Raw genomic sequence first — 14520 nt, 5'->3', positions numbered from 1 at the left:
CACACAACTTACCAAATACTGGCTTTTAAAATTGTACACTGTTAGCTAGGTCTGCTCTCCTTCACCACCCCTTCTCTGCACGTGTCAGGTACATAGACTGCCATACTCTGCACGGAAAGCTATAGTGAACATTGCAGACCATTACACATTTGACAATATTTTCTCTAGGCAATGGTGAAGGGTATATTCTCACCAGGAGGAAGATGGGGCAGATGGCTACCCAGCAAATCTTCCAAAACCAACCTGGGCTAAACCCCAGCATCTCCTTCACATCACTGCTGAACTTGGTAATACCTGCGAAGAAAGAGACGAAGAATGTCAGAACTGGGTTTAGCCGGTGCAGCATTATGATGAAAAAGGTTTTACACAGATATGCATGTATGCATAAACATACACAGACTCATTTACATATGCAGGCATGCTCATTCCTACAAAGGTACAGATACAGTGTCCAGAAAGGTTTGCCCTTTCTGCTTCGTATCGTGCATTGATTTCCACAAATACTCCGATGTGGTCACAGTATGGAAATATACTGGGGATAAACTGGTTTTCCCAGTGATAAACGTGGTGCACTCTCCCCCTTTTCATCTGTTCCTCTCCTTTCCCCATTCTTTAGCTGTGCTTTTAGTCTACTTCCTTTTCTCTGCCTCCACCTTCTTAGTCACTCCAATACCTCATCTCTCTACTTTTTGTTTTTATGTGAGGGCCAAGGTCAAGAAACAGAGCATCAGCACCAGTGTCACCAGCCAAATTAGCACAGGCAAAGTGAAATGACGTTGTAGGAAGTGACGTCAGAGCCAAACCATGCTCATCGCTTGAATGGGACAGGGCGTGTCTTTCCAGGCAAAGCTTAGGTAGAAACAGTGAAAGTTTAAGTCAGTACTTAAATTTAAATATGCATTAACCGTAGTAGATTAAAGAAAGTGTCACATGGAATACGCGCAGCGTTACATCCGAGTTTATGGTCTTGTTACACTTTTATGACAGCTTCTTGACTGTGAGTGGCAAATAAAACAAATTAATTATTGTCACTCAAAGAGGTGTTGGCTAAAAATGTAGTCGTCAGTTTTACTAATGTATATATCGCGCATCTTTTCAGCTGATAAAAAATGTCACTCAACTTAGAAATGACACAATGTGAGAACAATTTTAAAATAACCAGGATGTGGTTGGGCTTGCTTGGTATGTTTAAAGTGTCGGCAAGACATAGAAAACATAATCTGCTAAATATTTTTAAAGAGATAGCACTCTGGTGCTGACACTTAGATAAGATGTGAGATGTCTATCAGTTGCTGGCATAAATGTTTGTCATCAGCAGCCGTTGGGGCAGGAATTGCCCAGTTTAATTGCTTTACAAGTTCTTTCACACAAAATGCACTAAAGTTCATACAGCCAGGGATGAAAAGGCATCATCTGCTCTAGAGTTTGTAAGGTCGCACAGCTGGCCATTATGTCCAAAGTAGAAAGGCTTTTTATCCACTCCATTCTCTAGCACTTGGGTGGCCAGCCAGTTGTCACCCCAAGCTCACACACAGACTCAATAAATATTACGAAGACACCGATTCCATATTGTGTGGAAATATGGATTTTTATGGTCAGTTATGTCCCCTATCTTGGACCCCAACGGTTTCATGTATAAACCATAAGTACATGTATGTTTCCTCCAGTTCCAGTTATGAAGACGCAAACACATGTGCGTCCACCGTCAACATGTCCTCTTTCAGATCCGCCATGAATAGGCCGGATATTCTATTCCTAAGTACGAAAGGCCACCGGCTTTATATGGTTCACTTATCCCATTTTACAGTTCAGACGAGTAGGCCCTGATTCTGCCATCAAGTCTTTTCTGCCTTCTGCCTCTGAAAGCTCCAGTCTGAGCTCGCATCTGTACCCATGAACTTTGTCCTACTCCCTGCGCGGCTAACGGTGCCTGACTCCAGCCTGTTGCCTGCCAAAAAACTGTATTTCACCTTCAAGATTATCTGCTTTGCTCCGCTCCCTATCCAATACATTCCTGTCTAGTAGTTTAAGTAAACATTCTCCCAGCTACCGAGCAAAGGGCCCGGCTTCTCTGTCTTCATGCAAGTAATTAATAGCCCTATTACTATGGAAGATTTCTGCCCTCGCATCTAGTGTAGACATTTAGACGCTTGTACACGCACTATCGGACAGTATAGTCAGTATAGAATAAGATTCTATCCTAAGAGACCTTTCTTTCTGGATAACACAGTTCTTTAAACATAGGATATTAGATATGATTTGGGATTAGGTTGACATAACCCCAGACTTCTGTCTCCACATGTAGAGCTAAATGTCAGGTCCCCTTCATCCCCTAGTTGCACGTCAATCACACGTCATGCTGCTGCGCGCGCATCTCTGTCAAGTATTTCTGCTGACATTGCGAAATTCTTTCATGGAACCACCCATTTATGACATCATACCTGATGACGTTCTTCAGTTACACCCACTTTAGTTACGCATGTATGTTCTTATCTTTGTTATAAACTGTTACGCCTCCGGCATCTGTTTCACTGTAATGCCTATTGTATATAAATGATTACTTGTCAATAAAGTGGGGTCCTTCACTTCCTGAACCTTTGTGGTGATGGAATATGGAGTCCTCAATTCGAATTGATTTTGGAATAAAGCCCGTTCCGAACCTCTAATACCACGGATTCTGCCTCTTATTTTACTGAGCTATTATTATAGATTTTCCGCATCAAATTAAGTCCCGGTAATTAAATTATTTACCACATATATGGCGCCCGAACAGGGACACTTTCTCATCTCACGCGCCGGAGGTGCGTTGCAGGCCCGGTCTCCTGTCACAGCTGGACGGACAACAACGCGTACCCACAGGATTTCCTGTATCTCCCTCCTGCCGAGCGGGGGTAACTGAGGCTGCGATCAACACCCAGACGAGGCGGTGAGAAGTGCGAAGTATCCCGACCAGAGCCTAGCTGAGAGAGCAAGATCCGAGGTATACAGAGGCCCACCAGTTCCGAAGTTCCGAAGTTCCGAAGTATCGAGTCGAGTCCAGTCCGGTCCGAGTCCAGTTCAGTTCAGTTCCGAGGCCTTCCGTTCCGAGCTACCCGGTGAGTACCATTGTCGGGGAGGCGTTCTGACGTGCACATAGGTTGTGCCGGTCAAGACGGGTTTGGGTACACAAATCCGGTCTGCACTGTTTCAGCAGTGTATCTGTACTGTTTAGCAGTATATCAAGTATGTCTAGTATATGAAGTCAGAATTATCTAGTTAGTATCGAGTATTATGCTTAGTGAACGGCCATCATTGTTGTTCATTAAATGTTAAATGTTTTAAATACGTTCTGCATATTGTGGTGTGAATGACTGTTCATTATTGTGTTTCGTTGTATTAAACGTGTTCAAAATTAGGAATCAGATCAGATCAGTTCTCAAAATGCCGCTCTTTTCGAAATTAAGACAGATCAAAACTAGAAAAGGGGTACTCGAAGAAGCTGTTCCCATTCCTCCTAGGGACACTCCAGGGTACTTTATGTATCATAAACATGGCCTAGACGCCATATTATTTCTTGATTTATGGGTAGACTACACCAAGGAATTACCAGAAAGTCAGAGGTGGCCCGCAGCTGGGACCTGGGATGCAGATTGCATCGTGAAAGTAGAGGAAGAATTATGGAAAAAGAAAGCTAGACAATCACAGAAAGACGCCATTGAATTATGGCGTAAAGAATCGTATAGACGTACAGAAAAAGCACGTAGACAGGAAGAGAAGAGTAAGGAGAATTTAAATAAAGTTCGAGAAAATATATTAATTGAAGAAGGTACTCGAGTAAAATCAGAACAAGTAGACAGACAACGAAATGCCCTTATGAATGGTATGTATCCTCTCCTGGCCGAAGGATTACCTAAGGCTACTCCGGAGATACCAAAAGACTTGCCACCCCCATTGTTTCCGATAAAGGTACATCCCAAAGGGCATCCCAGAACCGCAGAAGATGTTTTTCTTTCCTCTTATTTAGACGACGCAGCTCCCGAGTATGCTAATGCTGCGCCACATAGACCGCCTGCAGAGGGGGTTCAACGCCAAGACCCTCTTCCGTCTGTACCTCCGCAACAGCAAACTCCGACACAAGTTCAGGCAAGCACATCTGCTTCGACATCTGTATCCACACCTATAGTTGCTATATCACGTTCGACGAATCCTTTCACATCCAGCACCCCAGGTGGGGCTACCGGAGGTACATCAAACATTTTTTCCACGCCACCCAGAGTAAATAAACTTTCCTTTCAAGAATTAGCCCACCAACGTACGCCCAAACTAGTAACTCCCAACGCGCTCAAGGAACTTCTAATAGATTGTAGATATGACCCTGTGCCCGGAAAAGGGGACGAAATGATGCTAGCATCATTACGTATCCGACGAGCTGCTATATATTTAGGGAAGCTACCAGGAATGACTACACACTTAGAAAATATATATCACTTTGTCCAGTCAGGGCGAGATTCTGAGAGTATTAACAGAGCCATGGAGTACCAAAAAGTGGAAATACAGGGGGAACTGTTACGTTTCCTCATAAATTGTGTGATCAGAAATAAAGACCAACCAGGGGTAAATCCGAAAGAAATGCAAATTCTTACCACATGGAGTCAGAATATATCAGAGGGGAGACATGATAAACGATCATGTATAGTAGCTATGTGCCGAAAGATCCGCAAAGAAATAGAACGAATACACGAAGAAAGATTAGCAGTAGACGAACCTGAACAAACCGAAGACGAGGAAGAATTAGAACTGCCCACAGGACAGTTAGAAACCATGGCCTATGTAGGTAGAGGAAGATCTTGCAATAATACTAGATGCTTCACTGATCCGATACGTCCGGTACGTCCAGATAATAGCAGAAATTTCCAAACTCCTATAATAAATATAAGGTCCCCCGAACATTCGTTCCAAGCCGCTGACAACCTACTCCGAGAACGAAGGGGTTATCATATACTCGATTCTATGGACGAACAAGAATTAGCCAGGTCAGCCGTTCATTGGGTTGATAGTCCCGGAAAATATAGTGATGATACATTAGCACACACGTTTTTGAACCTCGCCCCAGATGAACAGCGTTTAGCTGGTATCTATATGATTCAACAACTCCTTATATTATATAAAAGCCAACACTCCGACCCTGGTCCCTTACCTGATATATTGACTAAATTACTCACGAATAAATGGAGAGGTTCAGGTACTGAGCTAATTAGAGAAATACTAGAATCCAGAAAGCAGTACATTCTTTTTGTATGTCCCGAACATGTTTCACTGCCCATCAAGGAAAGAACGACGTACTATATAGATAGACAGAATCCCTTACGCGAAGTACACCCGATAAAAGGTGAGGACAATCAGTTTAAACGTGTGTTTGTATACACACCCATATCTAAAATAGAACTATTGGAAATGAAGAAGGTGGTACCAAGTCATGACAAAGACCCAGCGGGTTTCCACCGAGAAATTAAAGACATGTTGCTCATGGGAGAGTATACCTACCCCGACATTATGACAATATTGAAGGTATTAATGCCTGCGGGCATTTATGAAAAACTCAAGGAAAAGGATTGGGAGGTGGGAGACCAAAAGATAGATTGGACAGCATTAGAAAACGAAGAAAAAGCTCGAGGTCCAGGTGCAGGGCTTGGGGAGAAGACCAAAACACTACCAGGTTTACTAGTACAGGTACTGCCACGTTTATTAACTACGAAAAAGGTAGACTGGGGTGCAATCTCAGCCTGTAAACAAAAACCAGACGAGGACACTAGTGATTTCTACGCCCGATTCGAAAAATGTTTTGGTATAAATAGTGGAATAAAAGCAAATAGCGAGTCGTATCCACATCTGTTTGTGACAAAGTTAGTTGAAAATTCTTTGCCCCAAGTTAAGAATAGAGTATTGAAATTCGAGAGTACCTGGCAAGGTAACACTCCGTCACAAATGTTACAAATGCTACAGTACCATCACAACAGAATTAGAGAGGAACAAGAACATGAACAAAGACGCATGAAAGACACGAAAATGAAAATGCTAGTTTCCCAGACAGTTCCAGCTGACGGTCATAAAAAGGGTATGACACAGTCCAGTGTTTCAGCAGGTCCTGTAAAAGGGACATGCAACTATTGTAAACAGCCAGGTCATTATGTACACGATTGTCCAGTTTTAAAACATAATATCGAACATAATATCGCCATAGGTAATACAAAAGAAAGACCACGGCCACCTAGACAGGATCAGAACCAACAAGGAGCCCCGCAGCATGCACAGTCCATGCCAGCTCCGCAACAGTCTCTGCCGGCTCCACCATCGCAGCCTATTGCTGCCACACAAACAACGACACGACAGATGTACCAGACCGCACAGTATGACTATCCTGATTATCAACGATACTCATGAAACAGCCTAGAGAGGGAAGTTGGCTTACCCCTTATTGAGGTCCCTGTAGATCAAGAAGGACCTTATGTACACAGTGAACTATTAGGCCAAGATAGAAAATTTTTACTCGATACAGGGGCAAGCCGAACAACAATAAAACGTAGTGAAGTTCCAGGGGCACCCCTCTCAGGCTCACAGAATATTTCCCTTGGTTTTTCAGGAAAACCTATCGTTAACGAAGTATCACAGCCTCTTCCCCTTACGATTGGTCCTTTGACACGAACTACAGATTTATTGCTTACTAAATCATGCCCAGAAAACTTGTTAGGTATAAAAACTTTGAAAGCTCTAGGAGCTATAATATGTTGTTCTCCGGAAGGAGTAAGATTGTTTTTACGTGATTTCAAAGGGCACTATGTGTCCCGAGACATGGATCACCGACTGCAGACTTTACCCACACATTTATGGGCACAAGGCCCTACAGATGTTGGTTGCATGAACATTACACCATATCGAGTCACACTAAAGGCAGGAGTGGTACTACCACGAATGCGACAATACAAGTTACCACCAGATGCTGTAGTGGCTTTACTGCAAATCATTGACGAACTTATTACCCAAGGAGTGGTTGTGGAAACAGACTCCAATGTATGTAATTCACCGATAATTCCGATTCTTAAACGAACTGATCCAAAGGCCCCGCCAGTATACCGATTGGTTATTGATCTGCGCGAATTAAATAAATGTATTGTACCACAATACCCCGTAGTTCCAGACATTTCTTCATTACTGACAGCTATTGATTCCGAAGCAACATTCTTTACTGTAATTGATCTCAAGAATGCCTTTTTCAGCGTCCCAATAGATCCGGAAAGCCAATACTTGTTCGGATTTAGTTTAAATGGACGAAGCTTTAAATTCACACGCGCACCCCAAGGATTCACAGAAAGCCCCAGCATCTATAGCCAAGCACTGAAACGAGAACTTGACAGTATACACATGCCAGTCAACACTGCCCTGCTTCAATATGTCGATGATCTGCTGATCACCGCTAGAAGCGAACCTGAATGTGAAAGAGCCTCACTGACGGTTTTACAATTTCTGGCCGAAAAGGGGCATAAGGTGTCCCCTTCTAAGCTGCAATTCTGTGTCCAGCGAGTTGTTTACCTTGGTCACTCGCTGTCCAAGGAGGGAAGGCAGCTTACACCAGATCGCATCCAGTTAATTGCTAACATGCCAATACCCAAGACACAAAAGGAGGTGCGGGCTTTTATAGGCCTCACTTCATATTGTAGGCAGTGGATCCCTCAGTATGCATTTCTAGCAAAACCACTCATTCAGTTGACAACACAGGAGGCAGCCACATCGACTGTCCTCCCTTGGACTCAGGAACATACACAAGCTTTTGAAAGCCTAAAGAAAGCTTTATGTCAAGCACCCGTTTTAGCAACACCATGTTACTATAAACATTTTATACTCTTTGTTACAGAACGCGAAGGTACTGCTTTGTCAGTACTCACTCAGGAACAAGCAGGATCACACAAACCGTGTGCTTATTTTTCTAGTACATTAGATCCCGTAGCTCAGGCTTTGCCTGCGTGCCTGAAATCAGTGGCAGCAACAGCTTTAGCAATCAGACAAAGCGATGCCATAGTGTTAGGACACCAATTGACAGTACAAGTACCACATGCAGTAGAGGTTCTCTTGAACCGCACACAGACACAACACTTGACTATAGCACGACTCACTGGTTACGAATTAACATTGTTTCAGCCACATATAGAAATCAGACGTTGTAGTACATTGAATCCTGCCACACTGTTACCAGTAAACGGAACAGACCCACTTGCACATGATTGTATTGAAGTTATCACTATCACGACGAAACCTAGACAAGACTTGACAGACGTCCCATTGTCAGATCCAGACCTGACGTTGTATGTAGATGGGTCATGTATGAGAACAAGTACAGGAGAGTTAGTGGCCGCGTATGCAGTCACAACAGATACTGAAGTTATTGAAACAAATCGCATAAATACCTTGTCCGCTCAAGTAGCAGAGCTCGTCGCTCTGACGCAAGCCTGTATTCAAGCTACGAATAAAAAAGTCAACATATATACTGATTCACGTTATGCATTCGGAGTTGTACATGACTTCGGCGTGCTGTGGCGAGAGAGAGGTTATTTAACTTCTCACGGTACCCACATTCAGCACGGACCCCTTATTCATGCCTTACTAGATGCAATACATCTACCCACTGCAATATCAATTATGAAATGTAAAGCTCATACGAAAGTTACTGATATCATTTCCCAAGGCAATGATTTAGCTGACAGAACAGCTAAACAGACTGCTCAAACCCACACGTCTGACATGACAAAGACAATAGTTCCGACACCAACACATTGCATGATGGTTAAGGATCCCGCTCTTGACGTAATTGACATACAGACACATGCTACACCAGATGAAATAAAGAAATGGACTGAATTAGGAAGGACCCAAACGGATCAAGGATGGATGACGAAGGAAAAATCTGTGTGGTTCCTTCCTGATTCAATGGTCCAAGTTATCATTAACACTGTACATAGTCCAGCGCACCTAGGAGAAAAGGCTATGCTAGACAGCATTCAACACATTTGGTTCAACAAGCATTTACGAGCAGCAGCTAAACAAAAAGTCCGTACCTGTATGATCTGCTGTCAGTTTAACCCAGGTAAAAGCATTCCCGTAGAACAGGGTGGATTTCAGCCTCCTGATCACTCTTTTGAAGTCCTCCAGATGGATTATATCCAGATGGAACGATGTCGAGGATTCAAATATGTTCTCGTAGTTGTCTGTGCTCTTTCCCGTTGGACAGAGGCATACCCGGTTTTAGATTACACTGCCCCGACTACTGCCAAACAGTTGGTTCGAGAATTCTTCCCACGATACGGTTTACCACGTGTTGTCTACTCAGATAACGGCCAGCCGTTCTCCTCCGAACTAATGAAACACGTTTCACTTTTGTTAGGCTATCAGTGGAGATTTCACTGTGTCCGACACCCCGAGGCAGCAGGTCTCGTGGAACGACATAATCAAACTCTGAAAATTAGATTGTCCAAAATATGTAGAGAGAAAGGTGTCGACTGGGTAGTAGCCTTACCAGTTGCACTCTTTTACATGAGAATGGTAGCGCACTCTCGAACAGGGCTATCCCCTTATGAGGTGGTCTTTGGTAGACCACCAAATATGTGGGGGACGCCTATACCACGAAAAATAACTGATATTGACTGTAACATGCTGACAGATTACTTGGCTTCCTTGATGTCTGCACTACAATCTTGTCGTTCACAGGTAGCTGCAGCTTTTCCCGACAACACCGAGGTGAAACCCCATGACGTAATTCCAGGGGACCTGGTGTTAGTGAGGAACTTTGACCGGAAATCTCAGCTGGATCCTAGGTGGAGATCGCCTCAACTCGTACTGTTAACAACGAGGACAGCCGTGAAGATCGAAGGTCGAAAAGGCTGGATACATTCAAGTCATATCAAGAAATTTCATGGACTACCGTCCGATGTAAATGACACACCTTGCGTGTCTTCACCGATTGACTCAAAGCTTCCTTTGGTTGAACTGAATGACAAAGAACAATACAGACTAAAATTAAGGTCTACCAAGTCAGACAATTTGATTGTTTAAGTCCTCTCCAAGGTGAATCGGTCGAATTTGTCCCTGACATGAATCCCCTAGACCTGAATAGAGAAAGACACCGAAGGAAGCGAATGAAACAACATGCGTACTATAAATCACTGCGTAGTCATTGCACAGTGACGTTATTAATTTTGTTTTTCTTATGTCTTTTAATAATAGCTGCAAGTATATTGTTGCACATATATTATCCTATTTCTAAACATGTTCATAATGTTGCTGCTGAACATTCTTTTAGTGAACTTCCCCCGCATGAGTTGTCATATAGATTTGCGCTGCGCAACAACACTTTTATTAGTATGTTACATCATTCCCATCAGGTTAGCAATGCTACAAATTGTTGGATATGTGGCCGACTCCCTCCCTATCAGAACTATAAAGGAATTCTGCCTCTCTTTCCATATCCGTTCACACACAATGGCTCCTGTGGAGCATGGTTTAGTCTAATTAATTCCCAAGATTCGAATTCCGCAGTTTATCAAGACAACTGGGTATGGGGAAACCTGCACTTAGTTTTACTTAAAGTCTGCTACCCTGACAAGAAGGGACTTCCCAAAAGAACAGGAACTGATCTAGAAAATGAAGTATATGGATTAGGTAATTTCACGCTTAATCTCATGATCCTGAATGTCGAATCCGAACCTGCACCAATTTTGCCCGCTATGTCAGTGTTTCCAGTTAAAGGTGAATTATGTATAAGAAAGAATGGCTCTATACACATGGGCCACAGTAAATGCACCACTGTAATAGAATTCAGTGATCAAGGCAAGTCTACATTTAGAGCTTCTCGCCATTCCTACTTTGTATGTGGTCAGACTGCATATATACGTTTGCCTCTAGATTGGGATGGTACCTGCTACATTGGATTCCTTTTGCCACCTGTTTCCCTAGCTCCTCCTGATTATCATAGAAATACTCATTTAGTACACAATAGAGAACGGAGAGATCTCCCAATAGTCGATTACACTGAGACAGCATGGGAAAAATACACAGATTTCAATAAAGGTCTCTTTCCCTATATAGGTACAGTTACCAATAGTAAGCTGATACGTAGATTAACCAGAACCCTTGAAGCAGTAGTGAACGAAACTATTTCCGCCTTAGGCAATTTAACAGAAGAGCAGTCTGCTATGCGGATTGTTGTGCTTCAAAATCGTCTTGTCCTTGACGTCATCCTGGCCGATAGGGGCGGAGCTTGTAGGGTCATCGGATCAAGCTGTTGCATTTTCATACCAGAAAATTCGCCATCTGTATATAAAGCCATAACTCGCCTTCATAAGATTGTAAGCCAGATACACCAGAATCCAGGCACCTGGACTTGGTCCAGTTGGTTTTGGAGTGTATTATCTACCTTTGGATGGAGGGTCCTATCCTTCCTAGGTATTGGCTTTCTCATACTAATCAGTTGCTGTTTATGCCTACAATGTGGACCAGCGATTTGTGGTCTGTGTGCCACCTCGTGTATCCCACATCCAAGTTTTCATTCAAGATTCCGGAAGAAGAAAGAAGAACAAATGATGCTATATGAACAGATCAACGGATTGATGAAGATTGATATCTCTTAAGGGCAAGTAGGGGACAAGGAGGGAATGTGGAAATATGGATTTTTATGGTCAGTTATGTCCCCTATCTTGGACCCCAACGGTTTCATGTATAAACCATAAGTACATGTATGTTTCCTCCAGTTCCAGTTATGAAGACGCAAACACATGTGCGTCCACCGTCAACATGTCCTCTTTCAGATCCGCCATGAATAGGCCGGATATTCTATTCCTAAGTATGAAAGGCCACCGGCTTTATATGGTTCACTTATCCCATTTTACAGTTCAGACGAGTAGGCCCTGATTCTGCCATCAAGTCTTTTCTGCCTTCTGCCTCTGAAAGCTCCAGTCTGAGCTCGCATCTGTACCCATGAACTTTGTCCTACTCCCTGCGCGGCTAACGGTGCCTGACTCCAGCCTGTTGCCTGCCAAAAAACTGTATTTCACCTTCAAGATTATCTGCTTTGCTCCGCTCCCTATCCAATACATTCCTGTCTAGTAGTTTAAGTAAACATTCTCCCAGCTACCGAGCAAAGGGCCCGGCTTCTCTGTCTTCATGCAAGTAATTAATAGCCCTATTACTATGGAAGATTTCTGCCCTCGCATCTAGTGTAGACACTTAGACGCTTGTACACGCACTATCGGACAGTATAGTCAGTATAGAATAAGATTCTATCCTAAGAGACCTTTCTTTCTGGATAACACAGTTCTTTAAACATAGGATATTAGATATGATTTGGGATTAGGTTGACATAACCCCAGACTTCTGTCTCCACATGTAGAGCTAAATGTCAGGTCCCCTTCATCCCCTAGTTGCACGTCAATCACACGTCATGCTGCTGCGCGCGCATCTCTGTCAAGTATTTCTGCTGACATTGCGAAATTCTTTCATGGAACCACCCATTTATGACATCATACCTGATGACGTTCTTTAGTTACACCCACTTTAGTTACGCATGTATGTTCTTATCTTTGTTATCAACTGTTACGCCTCCGGCATCTGTTTCACTGTAATGCCTATTGTATATAAATGATTACTTGTCAATAAAGTGGGGTCCTTCACTTCCTGAACCTTCGTGGTGATGGAATATGGAGTCCTCAATTCGAATTGATTTTGGAATAAAGCCCGTTCCGAACCTCTAATACCACGGATTCTGCCTCTTATTTTACTGAGCTATTATTATAGATTTTCCGCATCAAATTAAGTCCCGGTAATTAAATTATTTACCACAATTGAACGATTTTAAGGAAATTATGCTATCTCATTGGCTTGCTTTTTTTTCTGATCCCACTCCCAAAGCGACCTAAATAGGAAGTAGCATCGTTTAGGAGCAGCTCGAGGAAAACACCAAGTGGCCCTTTTTGTGCTTACTGGTCAGTCCCTGACTGATTACACCAGAGCAGTCACTGGCTGCTGAACACAAACATCTCGACCCTCCTTCCCCTACTCACCTCAGTATCAGGTTGTTGTTGGGGTGGTTTGGGGAGGGAAGCAGTACAAGAGGATGTTAAAGGATTTATAAAGCACATAGATGCCCTGAACAGGGCTTCCCAGCACTAGACCCCGACAACATACATGGTGCAACTGCCTTAATGAAATGAGAAAGAGGGGGCTAGATAGAGAAAAGCCAGGTCTAAGAGATTTTCTAAAAAGGAGGTAGTTCTGGATTTCCTAAGAGGGAGAAGAGATTCCAAAGAGATGGGGCCAAGGCAGGGAAGGTCCTCCCACCCACTCTTGCTCTTCTAACTCGAGGAACAATGAGTAAATGGAGGTCAGCGGAGAGTAGAGGACGAGAAGGCTGGTAGGTAAAGATAAGATTAGACAGGCTGGGGGCTCCCTGGGAGTAGATGGTCTTATGAGCAATGCACAGAGTCTTGAAGTGGATGCGTCTATCCACAGGAAGCCAATGCAGCTTACAAAGAAGAACAGATAAGGATGAAAATTTGGGGAGTGAAAAAGCAGTCTGGCAGCGGCATTCTGAGTCAACTGCAGTCTTCTAATGATGGGACTGGATAGAAGGGGATTAATGGGGTATTAAACACAGGCACCTGCAGCATGTAAGCTTATTAACTGCAGCCAGGTCAGAAGCAGACTTCTGCTTGAATGACCTTGATGCAGGCTATTCCCTGCGCCTTTCTGAAGGTATGCACCCAGGTAGAATGCCCAGCTCAACCATGCCAAAGCCCAGCCTTGCCTGTGCTAGTTCTATCTGCAACTTCGACTTTATTTTCAATGATAATTGCATTTAAACTTCATGCAAAATTCATTAATTGTCCAATTGGGAATATATCATCCAACTTTGTTAACAATGTTAATAAACCCAATACATTTCAGGTCCAATCATGACCCTTCATCAGGGAACTTCGTTGTCATTACTGCAAAGAACAAAAAGGGCGATTCAAACTTCAGTCCTGAAAAAAGGCATACTATTGTTTGGAGCGTGAAATCATGCGAGTCATGCAAGAATAAGCTTTAAGTCTCAAGATGAGAAGATTCGGTTTGTGAACGAAGTGTCAAAAAATAATCGAAAAACAGGGTTCAAAAAGTGAACTGTCTGGTGCTTACGGTCACAGTCTATTTGCGAAAATGGTCACGATTAAACACAGTGTCGTTTCATACAACAGATGCACATTGGGTGACGAATAACAAGTGTCTGTGTTGGACTAACTGTGGCATTATTGAAAAAAGAAGTGATAACGGTGAGCATTCGCGAGTATTAAAAGTTGTGCTACGAAGAAGTGAACGTAAGGTAAAATAGGTGAGCCATATCACGGTACGGAAGTGAACGCGCTAATGATAGTCGTCGAGACATAACCTACGTTCCAGGTTTATACGGCGAAAGTTTTAGTGCTTAAACTAGTGAACATGCAGTGCAGCTAGACAGGCAAA

General features: G+C 43.2%; 1 protein-coding gene across 1 annotated transcript in view; it reads right to left on the bottom strand.

The window, feature by feature from the left end:
- The window catches only part of SLC6A4 (solute carrier family 6 member 4), a 534306-nt gene that overhangs the window by 16142 nt on the left and 503644 nt on the right, over positions 1–14520 (bottom strand). The window contains exon 12 of the mRNA XM_085649232.1: positions 194–294. Within this exon, the coding sequence (XP_085505358.1) occupies positions 194–294 (101 nt within the window). The remainder of the gene's footprint in view (positions 1–193; positions 295–14520) is intronic.

The sequence above is a fragment of the Triturus cristatus genome, chromosome 3_2 (genome assembly GCF_964204655.1).
Source record: "Triturus cristatus chromosome 3_2, aTriCri1.1, whole genome shotgun sequence".
Taxonomy (NCBI): Eukaryota; Metazoa; Chordata; class Amphibia; order Caudata; family Salamandridae; genus Triturus; species Triturus cristatus.
This window is presented reverse-complemented; position numbering and strand designations above follow the sequence as displayed.